Consider the following 20,591-nt stretch of genomic DNA (forward strand, 5'->3'; position numbering starts at 1 on the left):
AGCATTACTGGCCGGTAGGTTGGGGTTTCTGGCGTGGGAGGGGGTTGGCGGGGGGTATCCATAGTGTGTTATTGGTTGGTACTATGGGTGCTGCTGTTTCTGGTTTCTGAGGGTTGGGGGTGTGGGTTTCTCCTTCTGGGTCTAGTACGCTTTTTATGTGCCATTCCTTGGTACAGAGCTCCAGCAATCCAGCACCGAGGGCTCTGTATGGGTATTGGGTTTCTTTAATTCTTCCCAACATGCTCTCAACCTGACTACTCCACAGGAGCTCCGTGCTCCTACTGACTCTGAGATTGTTCTTCTCACTTGGAACATTCGGGGCTTCACCAATGTAAAAAATAAAAACACGTCTTATCTCCAACTATGTGCGGAATCACCACGGCAACATTTTATGCATACAGGAGACTCATTTAGGGAAGGAACACAAAATCCCGGACCTGGCATGGTTGGGGGTCTATAGGTACGGTTCTTCCTATTCTACATACTCTTCGGGGGGGGGGGTGCAATTTATATACACCGATCTTTGGAGTTCAGATTACACAGGCAAGTGGCGGATTGCGAAGGCCGGTTTATCTTGGTGGCTGGTGAGATTGCGGCATGGTCCGTTTTATTCCTAAACACGTATGGCCCGAATTATGACTCTCCCGAGTTCTTCCAGACATGCTCGGAACACCTCAGGTCTTTTCCGGGGTATGAGGTGGTTTGGGTGGGAGACTTTAATTTAGCCCTTTCTGCTACTATGGACAGGTCTTCCACGGTCCCTGGGCCTCTTCCCAGAGCTGCCCAAAAGTGGCACTCCATTGCAACAGACTACTCTCTGGTTGATATTTGGCATTGGCATCACCCTAACACGCGGGAATTCACATACCACTATAGTGTATACGGGAGCTCCTCTAGACTCTGTTATATTTACCTGTCGCGGGTGGCGGATGGTGCGACGATTCTCCCTTGCACTCTGTCGGACAACTCCCCAGTACTGGTGAAGCTCAAAGGCCCGTCATCCCCACATAGGCAACTCCGATGGAGGTTCTGGGCTTGCGCCGTGGAGGACGGCGCGTTTCGAGAAGATTTGTGCCGGATCGGTATCCAACCCAGGTGTCATATGGGAGACCTTTAAGGTCTAATTAGGGGGATGGTGCATGTCCCAAGAGGGAGGGGTCCTGAAGAGCATACGAGGGGCAATCACCCGACTGCAAAAAGACATCAAAAGTATGGAGCTCCTTCAAGAAAAATCAAATTCCCCCTCGCTCCAATCTGAACTATCGGCCAAAAGGCGAGAAATCCGTTCCCTAATGGATAGTGAGGAGAGGTTCTTGGGGGACCCGGTGCTGGCGGCGAAATATGGGGAGGGAGATCGCCCAAGCAGAACCCTCGCCTGGGCCATAAGACAGGAGACTCGCCTGGAACCTATATTAGAAGTAGAATCCCCTGAGGGAGAGGCAATCAGGGATGTGGTGGGGATAAATGGGGTATTTCGCCAGTTTTACGAGAAATTGTACACTGCCCATAGTTCGGCTGGACATGACGTCATCACCCAGTACCTGGATAGGGTTGCCCTGGGCTGGCTCGATTCGGAGTTTGGGATGCTTCTTAATGACCCCCCTACAGCTGAGGAACTCCACAGAGTGATACAGTCACTCCCGAACAGTAAAGCCCCCGGAACAGACGGGATTACAGCTGAGTTATACAAAGCTTTCCCGGATTTGCTTATCCCACATTTATGTCACATGTTTGAAAAGGCGGCCTCCTCCGGGGTTCTCCCGGAGTCCACTCAGACTGCCTTGATCACAGTATTACTTAAAGCCAAGAAGGACTCTAAGCAATGTTCATCCTATCGCCCCTTGTCTTTGATAAACACAGACAACAAAATTTTGGCCAAACTGCTTGCAGACCGGCTTCTCCCCCATATGCCCGCCTTGATCCTCCCAGATCAGGCGGGATATTTATCCCTGGCCGATCGATACAGAACAATCTGCGTAGACTATTCATTTTAATGCATAATGTGAACCAGGACGTCCCTATTGCTGTGGTAGCCTTGGACGCGGAGAAGGCGTTTGACTCCGTTGAGTGGCCTTTTCTGTTCGAAGTCCTTCGTCATACAGGTGCAGGTACCATGTTTCTTCACTGGGTCAAGCTACTCTATTCAGCCCCGCACACCCTGGTATACACAAATGGGCTCCAGTCCACGCCTATCTATCCCACCCAAGGCACTAGGGCAGGGATGCCCCTTTTCCCCCCTTTTATTCGCTTTGGCTAACGAACCAGTAGCTTGCGTCCTGAGGGAGTTTCATTCCCATCGGAGTGTGACTATCCGTTCCTGTAAATCCATCATCTCCCTCTATGCGGATGACATGCTGTTATACATAAAACCCCCTCGGTCTAATTTACAGCCGGTGATGGAGGAAATATCCGCTTTTGGTACCATCTCTGGTCTACAAATTAATGGGCTAAGTACGAGGTCCTCACAGGTGGGGTCTTACCACAAGATGTTGGGGAGGCCTTTGCTTGGTGTCCACGGGGTATTCGGTATCTGGGTGTCGGAGTGTCCACGTCCCCTTCTACTTTCTTTGCGGAGAACTATACCGCGGCCTTGCACCAGTTGGAGCATATGGTGGATACTTGGATTCGACTTCCCCTATCCAAAGCGGCCCGTATCTCTCTATCTAAAATGGTCATCCTACCGAAACTACTTTATATCTTTAATAATGTACCGGTATAGCCCCCTATGTCCTTTTGGAAGCGTATAGGGGCATTGATGTCTAAGTTGATATGGGCAGGAAAGCGTCCCGGTATATCTCTAAGCACATTGTGCTGTTTTATGCGCAGGGTGGGCTGGAGGTCCCCAATCTTTTTCTGTATTATCTTATAGCCCAGATTCAGTACTCAATTTGGTGGTGGTCCCCTTCGAATAGCTGTCCCAATTCTCAACTTGAGAGGGCAATCGCTCACACTGACGACCTGATTTGCTTCCTTTGGGCTGCCCGGGAGCACCAAGTGAGGGCGGAGGTTCAACCCTTAGGAGACCACATGGAAGGTTTGGGATCGGCTAGCGAAGTGGGCAAGGTTGGGGCCATGGTACTCCCCCAGTATGGCCATATTCAGGGTCTGAGGGATACCCCTTAGATTTGAGCACATTTTCATTCAGCATTTCTGTGCCCTGCAGGTCCATACGCTGCGTGATGTTGCGCCGCATGGTAAATTTATAACCTGGGAGGAACTTAAATCTAGGGGCGACTGGTCTCCGATCACTATGCTATTGTACTTCCGCCTTCGAGAAGTTTTGAGATCAAGATGGCCCGATTTTCCCATGGCTCCGGTGATATCCCCAATTTTGGAGTACGTTACTAATATGATATCCACTAGAAGAGTGGTTTCCCTCGTGTATGAGTTGGCTCGTTCGTTGGCGTCTCCCTCAGTTCCACAATATAAGGCTAAATGGGAAGGCAGTTTAACATGTTATCTGACAGAGGCACAGTGGGATTTTGTACTTCCGCAATCCAAATTAATCTCTAACAACAATAGGCTCCATCTGACCCATTAGAAGTTCCTTCATCAGATGTATTATTCCCCTCTCTTGCTGCATAAGCTATTCCCACATAGGTCCCCGAACTGTGGGAGATGTCAGCGGTCCCCGGCCGACTTCCTTCATGTGGCTTGGTTTTGCCCTCATATTCAACTTTTCTGGATGGCCGTGGCTGAGGTCATGGAGAAGTTAGTAGATGTCCCGATTCCTTTTACCCCTGAAATGTGATTGTTAGCATTGGTAGACATGCAGTCTGGTAGTGATAAACGTTTGCTAGGCATGGCCTCGGTGGTCGCAAGATCTCTAGTGGCACGCTCATGGGGGGCAACAGCAGCTCCCACCTTGCAACACTGGGTGAATTTTATGTCGATGTGTGAACGTAGAGAGACACAATATAATCAGATGCTCCCTTTTAATAGTAGACCTAGAGACTATTGGATGGCTTTCAGGAGCTATATATCTTATGAACAGAACTGTGTAAGTGCCTCTTCGTCCCAGGGAGCTCCGGAAAACGTACCGATACTGCCTTGAGAGGACACGACCACTGTGTTGGAACACTCACTGGGTTTCTTGTTGGCGTGAAGCTGTTTGAGGGCTTTGCCCTCTACTGTAAACTGTACACCTCATGTTTCTCTTATTGGTGTTCTTACAATGTCAACATGAATATGCTAGTGCCTTATGGTGATACGCTTGCATGACTCAGAAGGGGCTGGGTGGGGGGGTTTGGGGGTGATGTTCTGCTCCTTAAGGGGGCTGTATTGAATTACATGGTTTTGTATTGTAAACATCAATAAAAACAGTTTTAAAAAAAAAGAAAGTGCATAGTATGTGCAACATTTTATAAGCAGAAGAGTCAGGAAGCAGGAACAGATTGGACAAGCAGTCAATGTAGGTTACAGAGCTACTATTGGGCTTTTGGCCATCTCTTCGGCTGTTGGCTATCTTTGCAGTTTTCAATGTGGGGGACTCTGTATGTCACCAGTGAATAGATGGTAAAGACTCTCAGGGTCCTTCACAAACTCCCTTGTTGTACAGCACCTACATTATATGAGGCCTTTGAGTTGCCTGTTCAGATTCCTAGCAGATCCAAAGGAAGAAATAAGAAAAATAACTATAGCAGGAAAATCAGTATTGCCTTAAAGGTATAACTGTGGAATGGAAAATATGTGTCAAGAAAAAAACAACCCTACTTGAATGCACTGGTGCTGTACCTCGATTTGAAAGGAAGACGTAGAGAATACAAAATGAATCTAGAAGGCTGCAGTCATCATCCACCTATATGGTATTGCTATGCCAAAGGCTGCATCACAAGAAGAGGATTCACTTTTTCTAATGTATTAGCTGCCTAGGAATTCCTAGAAAGTCTTAACGGGGAAGGATAGATTATAATCACTGTGTATTGATAGGTTTCAGTAGAACATGGCTCAGTCACCTAATATGATGGATAATTAACCATCCTGGGAGTTCTGTTGAATTATATTCTCTAGAAGGAAGAGATTGTGGTGTTGGATGTGCTTTATCTGTTACAGACTTACGATCTTGGCTTCCCAAACCTGCTTCTGTTTGCTCCTCACGCCATTAAGGTTCGAGTCATTTCACACTTTTTTTTTTCTGAAAATGGCATAAACGAGAAATCCAGTCGTTTTGTTAACTGAATCCTTCCCAGTGTACCCAACTATCGAAAGTTACTTCTTTCTGGAATTAGACACACAACTGGAGACACGGGCATACAAAGCAAGTCTTCTCTTCCTATGAAAACACCTCTGTATACCGGGCAGAAGTCAAAAAGAAAACACGAGGAAGGTTCTTCGAGATCAAGGGAGGTGATCCTCTTTGAAGAATTACATTTGACTGGGCATTTTTAAAGCTGTGTCACATGTGTAGATTTTTTCGTTACGAAATTCAAAAGTAATTCATTCCAAGTACTGCAGTTCGCAATTCTAAGGCGCTTTTAAAACTTTGGTTGGTAACTTGAGCTAGCTTCGTTATTAAAAGCAGGGTTAAGAAAATAAATCCCAGCACCAAAATCCGCTACTCTTTTACAATCAACGCTAGTGCCCCATATGGTGTAAGAAATTAGAAGTCAAATATCACTACATGAGAAGTATTTCAAACAAACAGACAGTCGTCACTGCAGGCTGAGCCAGTTTAAATATCTTCTGCTGGTTGACCACAGGTGTGCTGCGCTGTAGCCCTGCACACACTGCTGGGAGCCCACACGTTCCTGTGAGGTCAAATGGAGAGGAGGCGAGATGTACAACACCGAGGCCCCATCTGCCAGTCTGAGGAGCAGGGATATACATATGCAGACTGTGGTCAGCACTTAAAACGCCTCCACACTGCCAACAGACTGCTTGTAAAAAGCAAGCCACTTAGGTTTGAAATATGGACCAACTTTATGATTTCCTGTTAATACTTTTACAGCTTGAAAGAAAAACGTTTTTCTTCAGCTTGCAGCTACTGTTTGGACAGAAACTATTATTTGTTTGTCTTGACATCATATCATCCACTTTGTACCAATTGTATACACCAAGATATGTAAATCAACACTTTCAGGCAACCTACCTTCTGAGTTCAAGGTGATAAGCGTGACATTATTCCCTGTGCCCTGACCTCCAGACTGACCACTGTTGGAGTGGGTGTCGCTAGCCTCAGATCCGCTATCGCCATCTTCATTGTGGCTGTCATCTAGGCCCGGAACCTTAACCACTATGGTATTTCGCCTGCGTCCAGGCAGTGCACTGGGAAGATGAAATAATCCAATCAGAGGTTTTAAGATAAGTTGTTTCAACTTTGCTTCATGTTATACATTGTTATCCTATTAAATTGTATTAATAATCATACAAGAGAAAGACTAGCGCTATATATTAAAATCAGCAGAAACAATACAATATTGGGTATTCCCCATTAGCAACAAGAGGCTGACCACCAACATGGCAGAAGTTGTACTATATAATACCACATACATGACATTAAACAATGAGGTGACTGAGAACATGGCCTGCGAATACTGAATAATTCCACATCATGGTGCAGATGGGGAGAGCATTGGGGCCAGAGGACTGCTGGTGCAGCATGCCAAAGTGCTTGTGACAAGACTGCATGTGTATTTGTTGGCATTTTCTGCAATGCAAGCAGACTCTATGATCAAGGTAAATGTTCTGATCCCTGTGTGTAGCATCTTACCAGACTTATATGGCCAGCTTTAGACACTCGCCAGTTATCCACTCCTAGAATCACGGTCAATGCTTCTCAATGATCTGGGATTGTGTCTGCCCTAGCTCAATGGCAGATCTCATTGGAAAATTTGAGAAAACTTGTCTGGATCTCGTCTGTAGTCAATATTTTATCAGTGTCTCAGACCTCAGGTGCTTCATGAGCAGAAACTGTGATATACAGTAAGTATATAGTAAATATTATTTTGGTTAATTCACTCTTTCTCAAATACATGAGGCGTAGTGGGTGGGGGGTCCTATGTTCAGAGTGCCATATCTTTTCACTCTGGCAACAGTTTCTTTAAGTTCTTTCTGTGAGTTTAACGATGGTTCAGTTTGCAGCATGGCCACAAAATGAATGCTTAGTCAATTCGACCTTGGAGTTACGGGCCAGTACCCAGCAAGCGGCAGATCAGTCAACTAATGCTTTCTCAGTCCGCTCTGGGGCTTAGGACCCAATTTCTCATAGAGTTAAGGCCCAATTTTCCAGCATCTAGCATTTAAAACAAAGAATATGAATTTGCTCCGTTTGTCTGGGACAATGCTGTATATTTAAAAAATGTTCAGTCAGGTGCAATGTTGCCATTGATCATGATGTTCAGCGTTACTCATTGGCTTCTCTTGGCTCCTTGATCCATCGGCTCCATTTCCTCTCTTGACTCTAGTTTGGACCTGCGGCTGTGGGCACTGCCTCTTAGCTCTCAGACACTTGCTGGTGTCTTCTTCCTTGCACCACCCACTCCCATGGCTCTGCACGTTGGAGCAGTCATCCCTGGTGTAGTTCCCTCAACTAGCATGGTGCGCCTCCCTCCCTCTGGTACCACAATAATTTGCCTGCAGCATCCTTCTAGTCTCAGGTCATTTGGCAGGTGTGGCTCATGGTGTTCTTACATGTCGACACCCCAGCCATGTGGCAGATGCCAACCAAGCGGGCACTCCGATATGGGTCTCGTTCCATAGGTCTTCTCCTTTGCATCAGACCCCCAACAATGTTGGCTGAACTCTTCTGGTAGCCAAAGTTATTGCTGCCTCCAGGGTCATGATATGTGCAGCTTCCTCATAGCAGGGGGAAGTTACTACCATCTTTCCTCTACAGGGTTTTTAGCATCCCCATGTCAGGGAAGAAAACTTGAGAGCACATCTCTCGGCGAAATTTAGATGGTGTCGTATCCCACCTAGAAAAGGGTCTTTTGTTAAAAATAGCAATCTACTGAAGTCTCCACTAATGGCTTGTCCGGGGTTGTAGAGCCTTTGCTGCTAAAACCGTCCTTTCTGTTTTATTTCTTGTCTGCATGATTATTTTGGCTACTTTTCTCAGGGGTGCGATCTTCACCCACAGACCCGTTGATGCAAGGTAATAACCATAAGGCGATGTGAACGAACATACGTTAACAGGCCTGTTGGGCACAGACAACAGGCCACCTCCTCCTTCATACTATAAATAATGCAAATTGCATTTGCAAGTATCTGACAATGTGAGTGTGCCATCAAGCGTGGTGAATGCAACAACTTTCCACTTTTTGCAGTCAATTTGCATCGCAAAGGAATAAAGGCATGTATGCCATTCAATTATGGGCCACCCAGGAGACAGTATGTTGATCTAGTCTTTTTAAGACGCTGCAAATAAACATACCTCAAAGGCCTGCTGGCCACAAGCAACAGGTCCCCTGACATAATTTTGAGACCATATCCAAAACATAAGGGTAGACCGCTCAAATTGATTTCGCAAGAATCTGACAAAAGGAGTGTGCCATTAGTTGTGGGGAAGCAACCTCTGCCCTCTTTTACTCTTTTGATAATCAACTGACTAAATAAAGCAATACATGATTCTATGACGCTCCAATAACTGTTTCCTCAGACATGGGGCCTCATTACACGGACGGCGGTAGCGCCATGGTTGCCACCGGTATTTTACCGAGTCCGCCTTGGTGAATGGGGGAATTACCGCCCCATTCCAAGGTTGGCGGGCGGTAATTCCCCATTCACCAAGGCCCTTCGCCATTCCCATTTGAGCCCCGATAGGGCTCAATGGGAATGGGGAAGGAGCAAATAACTGTTATTAGCGGTACCGTTATTTGCCCTGAAGTCCCTCAGCAGGTCCCTTCCTTAACGTGTGGTCTGGCCACACGTTAAGGACGGGACCCGCTGAGGGACCTCGTTGTATGGCGGTAAGGGATTACCGGCACCGGGGCCCTTACCGGTGCCGGTATCCCTTAGCGCCATCCGTGTAATGAGGCCCATGGTGTCTCTAGCTAGTTGGTTGAAGACATTCTGAATCAACAAACATAAGTTAACAATTATGTTGCCCACAAGCAAATGGTCAACTGCCATCATTCGGAGACTGCCTCCACCTTCTGACTATAGACAGAGCAAATTGAATTTGCAAAGGTCGGACAAGATGATGTGCCACAAATCACAGGACAAGCGAGAACTGTCTCTAATTGCTGTCAATTGACTCCACAAACAGATCATACAGGTCATTCAAATACCTGAACCCATAGACACGGCGTGTCAGACTATTCCATTCAAGACATTGCAAATAAACAAACATGGATCAACAGCCATGCTGGCCTCAAGCAAATGATGGACTGACATAATTTTGAGACCATGACGTAATTCACAGTATAGACTGAGCTAATTGAATTTGCAAAGCTCTGACAAGGTGGTGTGTCACTAGGGAAGCAAGATGTGAAAATATTCCTATTTTTACAGGCATTCACTACTCAGGGGAATATGGGCTTCTATGCCATTATTGCTCCTGACCCCACAGACACTGCATCAAAACTAAAAAGCCCATCCTGTATCCGCCCATATATCACATATGCACCCCATGATCCTAGGATATAAAGTCGACTTTGAAGTAAAAAACAGATATTGCTCTACTCTGGACTTTATAAATTATCACCTACCACTTCAATTGCAAACCTCTCCTAGCATTGTCGCAATAATACAGGTATTTCCAGGTCTTTGTTCTTGTTCTATAGATAGTCCTACTGCCAAAAGTGTATATTGAACCTTTTTAGGTCCTCCCAAAATGTATCCAAATGTTTCTTTTTGATCATTCCTCAAATATAATTTTGAAATTGGTATTTAACTCCATAGTCTTCTTAGTGTATGAACTTAATGTATGTTAAGTAATGAACTTTAATGCTATGGCACAGTTGACTGTGACAGGACCAAAGATCTGTCTCTGTCAGGTCGGGGTAGGAAGCCCTACCAAGCTATACGCCAGAACTTGTCCTACCCCAGAGGTGAGGTGTTAAAGTTGGAATGGCCCTAGTCCCTATGCCTTCCCCGTGTGGCAATTTGCTTGCCAAGAGTACCACTATCACCCCATGCCTGCACAGCACCATTCTGCCGAGTGTCTTTCTTTGTGTCTCGCAGAACCCACAGGACCAGCAGCCATTAGAACGGAGCAACCAGCAGACAGCTAGAGAGGAGAGACAGTAAAGCATGCGAGAAGCACAAAGAATCAGGCAGCAGTCAGAAACTAGCAGGCCACTGCAACACACTGCAGTTGGAAAACCAGCGTGAGAGCAGAGCGGGTTGGATGGCTCCACCTGCCAAAGCAGAACAACCAGCACAAAGCCAGAGAGATTTGGGGTGCAGAACACTGAGAAACCAGAAGATGCCCAACCCACTAGTCCCAGGGCATCTGTCATCCAGGTGGTCAGGACACAGCCATCGCTTTTGGATTTGGTTACTGGAGGTGGACCAGTGCGGGAGGATCACCCGAGTTAGGGGTCTTCGGAGCGTGGGGCAATGGATGGTGAGGCGCGGTATCCCCTTCCTTGTAACACCTTTACCCCATCCTACCAGGTAGAATATTTAGGAACTCTACCCTCCACCCTTTTACAATGCGAACATTTTCTCAAGGACAGCACGCTTTAAGGAAAAACAGACTAACACTCGAGCCGTGTACCTGACCATGTCCGAATACTATGGTCAGGCGAGGTCAGGCAATTATCTACAATCCATCACACCTGACTTCCATTACACTTCACCATACGAAAAAAGGCGGCGCACAAGAGCACACTCTGAACTAGGCAAAGCACACAAGGAAACAGCAGCGGAGCAAGGGAGGAAAGACAGCTAAATCGAAGGAGACCGCACAGAGGGAAATTTCCTTGACCTTTTCGACAAGAACTGTTACTTCCTGAGACCTCGAGAATAGAAAGCGCAAGACCAGGAATCCAGGCTGAAGAATCATTGCATTGTGTGTCGGAGATACCCAGGGGCCATCCCGCATCAGTAATCAAGACAGGGAGAACAACCAGCCGCTGTGGCACCGTACTCGGCTCCAAGAACAAAGCATCACCAGTGAAGTTAACACAGCCGGTGAGTTGGGGAGACTGATACAAGACCGGTCTGTGTTGAAGCCAAGCTTGCAAGCAGCAACTTTGTATGGCAAGCACTGGAACAAACATTGTTAAAACGTAAGTGATAAGAGACACAAGTGAAGTTATACAATTCCTTTGACGGAGTGGTCCGGCACAGTGTGGGTGCTCAATCGAAGATCTCTGTAAGGTATCCAGCTGAGAAGTGATAAAAGTAGATACATTTGGTCCGAGCCCAGCGTAGGAAGACCAATTGAAACAGAATTAATAAATGTGAATCAAAGTGGTCCTGCGACGGATCAAACAAAATCATGTGCACAGTCGAAAGCCATCGATTTTGAAGAAATAGAGAACGTTTGGAAAAAGTACATGAATTTGGTCCGAGCCCAGGAGAGGGAGACCAATTGAAAGAGAATGAATAAATGTGAATTGAAGTGGTCCTGCGACGGATCAAACAAAATCCTGCGCACTGTCAAAAGCCCTCGATTTTGATGAAATAGAGAACGTTTGAAAAAAGTACACGAATTTGGTCCGATCCCGGGAGAGGGAGACCAATTGAAGGTTTTGTGTTAAAGTGGGTCCACAGTGAACAGTAGATCACCCGAGAAGTTGAATAAAGTGAAAATACTGAGAAGAAAGGAACTTTAATGTTTTGTCGTTTTGCATCAGGCCATCTGAAATAAGAGACTTTGAATGGCAAAGAGACTTTGGCATACAAGGTCCTGATGTTGAAGTTTTGAACTGCATCCTCTTGCTAGAGAAGCCAGAGAGTGTGCTAAGCTCGAGTGTGCCGCCTTGTCCCATGCTGAAAACGTGGGGGAGGGAAGCCAACGGCTTGAATATCCTGACAGAATTTCTTGAACACTTTTCTTTTGCATAACATTGTTTTCCACACTATTTGTACTTCGAAGGGTTGACAATAGGTTTTTTAATATAGGCCCTTTTATTTTGACAAGGCACCACAAGGACTGAGAATACTATGGGGAAAAGGAAGGGTAACAGAAAGACCTATGGAGAAGAATGGTAGAGCGTGGCAGGATAAGGCCAACTGGTGGCCTGACTGTCTGAAAGGCACAAAACCCTTACATTCCATCTCGGGGAATCTTAGAGAGGGCCCCTCTAGATTGTTCACTGAGGAAGGTAAGGCGTTCAGCTTTAGGCCACCATCTGGACTCAGGCAGTTTGTGGATGATAGGGGTTACCAGTCTCTAATGACATCCCAGGTCGAGGGAGAACTGGACTAGGGAGGAACTGCCCGTCTCCAAACGAGAGAAACAGAGGGACAGACTTTAGAGAGTCCCTTGACTACCAAAATAATAAAACCCTTTGGACTTTCTTCAAGAGTTAAGTGTTTTCCCAAAAAAAGAACCAAAAAATAAAAAAAGGAACTTCCTTTTTGGAAGATGCCTTCTTGCATTGGGGTGGAATGTCCCAACAATTATTTGAACAACTGGTACAGTGTTCCATATTTTCCAGGAAGACCTGTAGTTGATACAACATTTGGTGCTCAGTTGTGGATTTCCACATTATGAAGTTGACAGAATGTTGACAATGTTGTCTTGGCAGTTGCGAGAGGTACACTTTGCCACATGTGCAGTGAGCAGTTTGCCACAGGGATAGAAGAGTCTTCTCAGTTTACAAAAAAGGGCTGTCCCAGACAGACTTGGAGGTTACTGGAAACGTTCTGCTTGCACACAGAACACAGAGTATAAAGTAGATCAATGTTGTCAATCTACTATTGTCAGGTGTCTTGACCCACGTTTGAATTATTAGGCTACAACATTTGGTGCTGTGGGCTTAGAAAATCCAAGATGGCCGAAAAGCCCACATTTGCGGCAGAATCCAAGAAAACCGCGCAGTTTTGCGCACACCAAAATGGTCGCCTGATCTGCCACCCACCAGTGCGAGCGTGATGGGCCAGAAGCGCCATGAGTGAAACGTGGTGCCAAAGGAAAAACAGCAGTGCCTGTTAGCTCAAAAAGCGCTTTGAAATCACCTTAGTTTCTCTGAAATGCAAGCTAAAAATGCCTATTTTAAACATTGCAAGATATTCAAAAATCTCACTGAACACCAGCAGACATTTGGCAGAATGTAGTCTTGTGTGCATACAAAATCTGGAAAGATGAAGAGCCTAAAATAATGTTGATAACAAAACTGGCTGAGCTGTGGATGTCCGCAGCTCAAGTGAAATTGGACTTAAAACCACTAAAATCGAAATGTTTAAAATAAATGAGTGACCTACTTTTTGAGTGTCACATAGGTTGCAACCGTTTAAATGTCATAGTTTTGAACTTAGAATCAGCGTTCTAGATGCATGTGTAAAAATTGTACGTTTGATTTGAATGAAGAAAAACTGCGAACAAAAGTGACATTTAGCTGAAGCCTGGCTTAAAGAGATTGAATTCTGCCTGACAACTACCCCCAACAGGAGTGGAAACTTGCCCAGCAACTGCATTCCCAGGCCTGGCCTCCCTTCTGCTGCACCACCAAAAGGAGATCACACCTCTCTGACTGAATTATGGGTGGGGTACCTGGGGCTGCAGGAAACAGAACAATGAGCTTTCTTTGGCTCAGGCAAATGTTAAATTAGGGGGGGTCGTAAATGGCTTCCTCTTGGAAGAAACTGGGAGGAGCAGTGCTTCTGGGAGCCACCTGAGCTGGAGGCGGGGACAGACAGAAACCCCCCCCCCCATGTGCTTTGGAACCTAAACCACACCCATCTGGGCCAGAGCATAATTTTAAAAAGATGGATAATTCATAGTACGGAATTGTCAAAATGATATAATAATATCATTTATTCTTGTGATTCTTCTGTGCACATTTTAAGAGGTGTTAGGACTCTGTGGTATGTTCTGGGGGGTAGTAGCGGAAAATAAGGTATTACTCCAAATGTCTGTATGTTAAAAATCTGACACTTTATCATCTGATGGCCATATTCCTTGCGCATGTTTGTGTAAATTCTGGAAAAGTTTAGAGGTTGTGTTCTGGATGAAAAGGGCAGAATTTTGTCAGAAGTGGACACAACATCTTACAAAGACAGGGATTGGATGATTTGGTGCTACAGAAAATATGTTAACTGGACATATAATATTAGAAAAATTGTACATAGATAAATATGTATTTGGATCAAAAATAGATTTGTGTGCAAATTGACAAGGGGAGGATCCTCTGACCCATAAACGTACCTCATCATGATGACACTTCATTTCCTTCCCCCAATCAAGGGAGAGAGGACAACTTGGCCAATGATAAGTTGTGAGGGGCAGGCTTAGTTATGCCCACGCACACACCCATTTTCAAAAGACATAAAAGGAGCCACTGGGACCCAGGAAGGGACATTCACTTTTCCATTTCAAACTGATTTCTTGCGAAGCATTTTGCCAGACCAGACAATATCCAGAAGACTCCAGAACCAGAACTTAGACTCCAGAATTTAAAGCAGAGGGGCCAACCCACAAGCTGAATCCTTTTCAGCAAGCCTCAAAATCTTTTGCAACCTGATTCAACAGCCGGGCGAGCTGTTTGATTCTGGCCTAGAACCCTGTGCCAGAAACACCCAGAAAGCAGAGCTGTATCCAGTGCCAAGAACTTTTGCCAGAACCAGAGATCCAGACCAGCAGAGCAGAGCTGACCCAGATCGCTGTGAGCAGAACCGGTACCAGAGACCGTCCGTGGCGACAGAACCGCAGCTAAACCTGTTGACCAGATCTGTGACAGAGGCCCATTCCTCCCAAGACTAGGAGTGAGTATCCTGAAAACTGTGCCAGAACCAATCTCTTAGTCTAAAATAATCTGATTCAAACCATTTTAACCTGTCCAGAACTGCATCATAGAAATCGTGTCCATTCTCTGATTTTAAAGCTGTGGAAGTGTAATTTGCCATTCTGAATCATTATTTCATTTCTGAAAATCTACCTCCATGAAATCGTCCGTATCTTTTGAACCGCGTGTGCTAGGAACGAGATTTAACTTTTAATTTTCCGTAATCGCGCTCGACGCACTCGGAAAAAGTGCCGCGAATTGCAACTAGCTCATTTCACCACCTGTCAAAAATCGCTGTCTTTTGCTTTGCATTGCTGAAATCCGTTTTCAACCTAATAATCCCTCATGAATCACTGTTAGTGTCGACCTGAACTAATCTTAAGTAGCTATCACCTACCCTGAATCTCCTATAGAGAATTAAAATCATTTTTAGCATATTTTCACTTCTTTGCAAATCCCATTCAAAATATTTCTGCATGTTTTCAAAGCATACCGGTTGCTCTAAGCTTGCTAGTAGAGAACTGAAATTTGTATTGCATTGTGTTTGTATTCCTGAAAATTGTGTGCTCTCCTTCCATCTCCTTATATTGCATGGGGGGGGAGTGAATTGTCAAAAGAAAAAGTGATCATATTATCTCTTGTTGAAACCATATCAGTTTATTTCTGTACTGCATTCTTTTCCATCATTGAATTTCCTTGAGACCATAAAGCATCCTCAGCTATCTTATTCTTCTATACCAACTTCTAATTATTACAAAAGTAGGCCAGTGTAATATTATCCATTGTTGATCACTGTCATATTCATAGGTGTGCAATCAAATATTAATTTATTATAAAAGTGTGATATATATATATATATATATATTGTTTCATTTTCAAATAAATATTTTAAATTGCAAAACAAACCTACTTCTTGGCTCATTGAGGTCAAGGGGATTCAAAGAGAGGGGTGTTATCATCCAGATTATAACTTGTCATAAAAATATATAAATAAGGGCTTCCCTTGGGCATCCCAGACAAGGCATTGACTTAGTTGGAGTGCTGAATTGAAGTCCCTTAACACTATGCTTCGTCCATTTCTAAAATATTCTATAGGTTTCAACTTCAGCTTCACCTAATTTCCTATTCTATTTCTTTAAAAAAAGCATGAAATCCATCCACAAACTGATTTACATCTTCAATCAAACAAATTGAACAAATCGTGTCTGCTATAGTGGCAGTTATGTTCTATACATCAATTTGTATTAGTGATTTCGATTTTTCACAGTTCAAGTTACCAATTTCGTTATTCAAGGTGTGTTTACCCATCCAATTTCTACTTTTCATAGCTTGGAATTTTTCTCCTGGTCTCTTTTGGATCATAGACCCAGAAAACAGAACGCATTTTAGGTACTTTTAAGGAAACGACAGACACTTTGGGTGCTTAGGCTTTGCACTGTTTCTTGTATTGTGCATATTGTCGGTGTGTGAAAGTCCTTTCAAATGCCAGTACACATTTGATTTTTAATTGCATCCTTCACCCTGCCTCTTGGCCAATTGTATATATTGTACATGGGACAAATAGCTACATCCATTTCTTTTGCTGAAATGGGCGATACATAACTTTGCGGTCAGGTATGCAATGTCACAGTGGCAAATTTATTTATTTTTAAAACCCTCTATATGCCGACAATTGAGCAAGCCTATTCTTCTTACTAATCGTTGTATTCTCTGTGTCCTATGCAATGTGTGTTGCTATTCTGTGTTGTCTTATGGTAATATTATCTGGGACTCATGGCTGATCTTATTTGTGTCACTATATAATCAAACAAAACAGTCATCAGTGTCTTGACACCAATCGATTATTTTATCTATACACATGTATGTCTAATTAGGTTAGCTGCCGTTCTACTATTATTTTTTCATTGCTTTGGAATGGAGCGATGTCAATTTAATAAAATCTTACTTCTCATTGCATGTGCCCTGTTGAAGATATTACAAGCTTTAACTTCCTCAATTGGAAAATATCTATTTTTATCTTTTTACATAGAAGGTCTACGATACAGGAGACGAGTGGGATATCTATATATTTCACAGCATCTTTGCAAACAACTTATGATGCACAGGTATAGCACTCTGTATTGTTTTGTGTCTAATTTACGGATATTTATGCATATATATATATATATCTGGGAGCTACAATGTCATCAATATTAGTCTTTGCACATTTTGAGGACAAAGTTAATTTTATTTGCACATCCTATTTGAGGGCCTAAAGCAGGATACTTTCTCAAATTTCTCATTTGGTTGAGTGTGCAGTAGAAAAAGACATGCAATGTCACCAGATTTTCATTTATCTCCGATGACAAACAGACGTTTGTATTACAAAGACTGTTGCTATGTTGATTAGAGCAAGCGTTTGTCATTGTGTGGTCTAGTGCATCACAGGCAACAGTGTCTAATGTCATGGCAGTGTTTTGCCCGTTTGCAAGTTATTGGCCATTTATGTTTGCTTGTGTAATTAATCTATATTCTGGTCTTGTCCAGATTACATTTCAAAAGGATGATATTGTGACATCAGCTCTATTATCCAGTTCATCAGACAAGGCCCATGGCGGGCAGGAACTAATTTTGCTGCTTTCTGTGGCTTTTCCTTTCAGGTGCAGGGTTAATTGCGCATTTCACAAATGTACATCTGTGGAATCTCTTGACAAAGATGTGTGTCTTTCACCTTGTCCTTTCCTTCTGCAAATATTTATTTGCATTATCTCCCTGTTCAATTTTAGTCCGTCAGGAGACCGTTGTGTTAACCTTTATTACAGGAACTTATGGCACTGCTCAAGCAGAACAGGTATATTAATTTATTGTTATCCTTGCTTTAATAGAGATAGGTGTCCAATGGAAGTAGTGGAAGCAACTCTGTCAATAGCCTAGGTCTGCTATCTCTGAATCCTTCTAGTTCAATGTATAGCATCAAGCAATTTTACTTTATTTTGCCTTTTGTTCACTTGTTTCTTCATTTCATTTAGAAGGAGGATACTGCGATGGGGACTCTCCTGAGCAGAATGAACATCTATACCAAAGGAGAACAGGAATGGTGGTAGTCTTTTTTTGGGCATATTCATGGATAGTTGTTGCATGCTTGATGGAGCAACCATGTCACAGTACACGATCATGGTCTATCGGCCTATTAGAATGCATAGCAAAATTACTTTTCCCCTATGTCAATAGTGTGTCTTGTTTACTTCTCTTATCTTTTCTTGTTCCAAAGAAGTCTGACTTTATGTACACTTATATCGGCACCATATGGCACTAATGAAGAATAACAGGTATGCCAGGTGAATTGATTTTGTGTTTTTCCTGTGGTTGTTTCTCCAAGGCTAGAGTTGTACGTCATTAATATCTGAATAGGCCGCATCTTATGTATAGAGTCATGTCTTATACTTTTGTCAATCTTGTTACTGTTTAATAATGTGCAAATTCAGCCCTTTTATGACAGGAGACTGTGATGGTGAGCATTGAGGATCAGCACCACACAACAACACACAAGGAGCACAGGTGTGGCATGCTTGTTTCATTCTGTTTCCTTATCATTCTTGTCATTTTTCAAATCTTAGAAATGTGTATAAAGTTGTTGATGAACATATTTTCCCAAAAATAAATGAATACAAATGTCAACCAGAATTAACTTTACAGTCCATTTTAGCATTATGTCAAAAAGGTACAGTAAATGTCTAACTTTTATTTATTCTCATTGCCATATTGCAGCATCAGATTGAAACAGACACAGGATCAGTTCTTGTTTTCCAAGAGTCAGTATGCCAGATGATGAAAGTATACTACTGTAAATCACTGTCTCTTTTCAATACTGGCTTCTAAAATGGGCTCAAATTTTGCATTGCTATGATTTGTATGTTAACAACTAGCACTGACACACCATGGCTACCCTTTTATTACTCCTTTAAATAGAGGCCTATGAAAAAGAAGTAAAGAAAACCTCCGGCCACATCACAAACAAGGGATACAGGAAGTCAAACAATGGTGATTTGGGGAGAACTGTTGTTGCACATGTATGAACGTAGACCCAATGTTGTCATGAGGGATGCCCATGTGCAGTGGGGGGAATTTGAGTTGCATAGCATGCAGAGCCATGGAAAGTATTGAGAAATCGTTGCCACTGCCCAACATGTCCTCCTCAGCTGCCAATATGAACAGAGGAGGCCACAACATTCCATGCAGATCAAAGGATGCAATCAGCACCATTGAAAAGCTTATTACAAGGTTCTGAGGACGTTTTCCAATTTCGCAATTGAATCACAACTACTGAATTACCCCTTTTGAAAACCACTGAAGCAACCTCCGAAAAAAATGAATAACAAGGACAAAGACCTTGACTACAGCATGTCAAGTAGGAGTGAAAAAACAACATATATGAAGGCGAACAAACAGAATTGCTCGACAAGTAGCTCTTGTGAGAACAAAAATACATAGTATTTCACTGCTCTCTGAGGAACACTTTAAAAATGCTGAAATGCAACACATTGACCAGTGGTGACAGTTGTGGCAAACCCTTGATACATTTTTAAGAACAAGCAGTTGGAATAAACCTGCAGCTTTTCTTGGTCCGCTCATCCACAGAAATCCCCAGCTTTTCTACAATGTTTGGCCTGAAGTTCTTTTGGAAAAATTTCTACTATAAATACCAGCGCAATTACTTATCAACTGCAATAAATGATGCACGGACTCAAGAACAGGTAGAACTGGGCAATGCTCTTGTCCTCGATTTTCAGGAAATTATTGAGCTTACCATCTTCTAGACTTAAACACTAGAAAAATGAAAAGCTAGGTGGTGGGTCAGGTGACAATGTACATCCTCTATTGCCATAGGGAAGCATGGTTTTGTGAAATCCGTTTAACTTCTTTAAAAATAATAGTGATTACCAGCGACAGACATGTGGGCATTACCAAAGTCAAGCGAGAGGGGTTCCCACAGATCAGGTTACCATTCAGAATTTTGCATGTGTCAAAGTCTTTTTCCAAGAAAATACATGAAGCAAAAGAAAAAAGGGCTACGAAGAGCTACTGAAATAATTGCATTCATAAGTAATCATCTCTGGTGGGATTCTAGAAATTGTGAAAGTGCAATAGGCATAATGGTGAAAAGTGGAAATCATTTATCCACCATGCTTCTAACAAACATTCATGGGGGACAAACATGCACTATCATACATGTCCACATCCAACTGTGAGCGAAAAGAGGAGGAAAAAGTGTCTGAAGATTGGGACACCTCTTTATGCAGCCCTTGAGAAGATAGTGTATGAAAAAGGACTAGGTATTTGAAAGGCCTCGCCGAAATTTGACCCACAGTGGATCTGGAAGTATTGTGCAACATGTGCATCAAATACAGGCCCAAAATGTTGCATTTCAGCATCGATGGCCTGGGAGAATGAACACAGTTTGCTGTGCTTCCTCACAGTGAAAGCTTGGGTAGGCCACGTGATAGAACAGTTCGTGTTGCGGGCAAACTGCATTATGGGTTGGCCTTTACAAAAAGATAAAAGGACTGGCTCGCCAAACCGGTCTTCGACCAAATGGAATTTGAGTTTGTGAAAGATCTTACTAGGACAGTTTTGGTGATGGAACCCCATAATCTAATAACAGGTTTTCTTCTAACCGCAGACTCAATCCCAAAAAACGTTGCAACAGTAAAATGTCCTCTGAAGTCTGCCACTGCAGCCAAACTAACTATCAGATTTGAATAAAATTTGAATAAA

The 20,591-nt window shown here is 43.5% G+C and overlaps 1 protein-coding gene across 2 annotated transcripts in view; it reads right to left on the reverse strand.

The window, feature by feature from the left end:
- The window catches only part of BANP (BTG3 associated nuclear protein), a 1,679,897-nt gene that overhangs the window by 990,235 nt on the left and 669,071 nt on the right, over positions 1-20,591 (reverse strand). For both annotated transcript variants that reach the window (XM_069636126.1, XM_069636133.1), the window contains one exon: positions 6,089-6,264. In XM_069636126.1, the coding sequence (XP_069492227.1) occupies positions 6,089-6,264 (176 nt within the window). The remainder of the gene's footprint in view (positions 1-6,088; positions 6,265-20,591) is intronic.

The sequence above is a fragment of the Ambystoma mexicanum genome, chromosome 1q, assembly GCF_040938575.1.
Source record: "Ambystoma mexicanum isolate Mex_15411 chromosome 1q, UKY_AmexF1_1, whole genome shotgun sequence".
In the NCBI taxonomy this organism is placed as follows: domain Eukaryota; kingdom Metazoa; phylum Chordata; class Amphibia; order Caudata; family Ambystomatidae; genus Ambystoma; species Ambystoma mexicanum.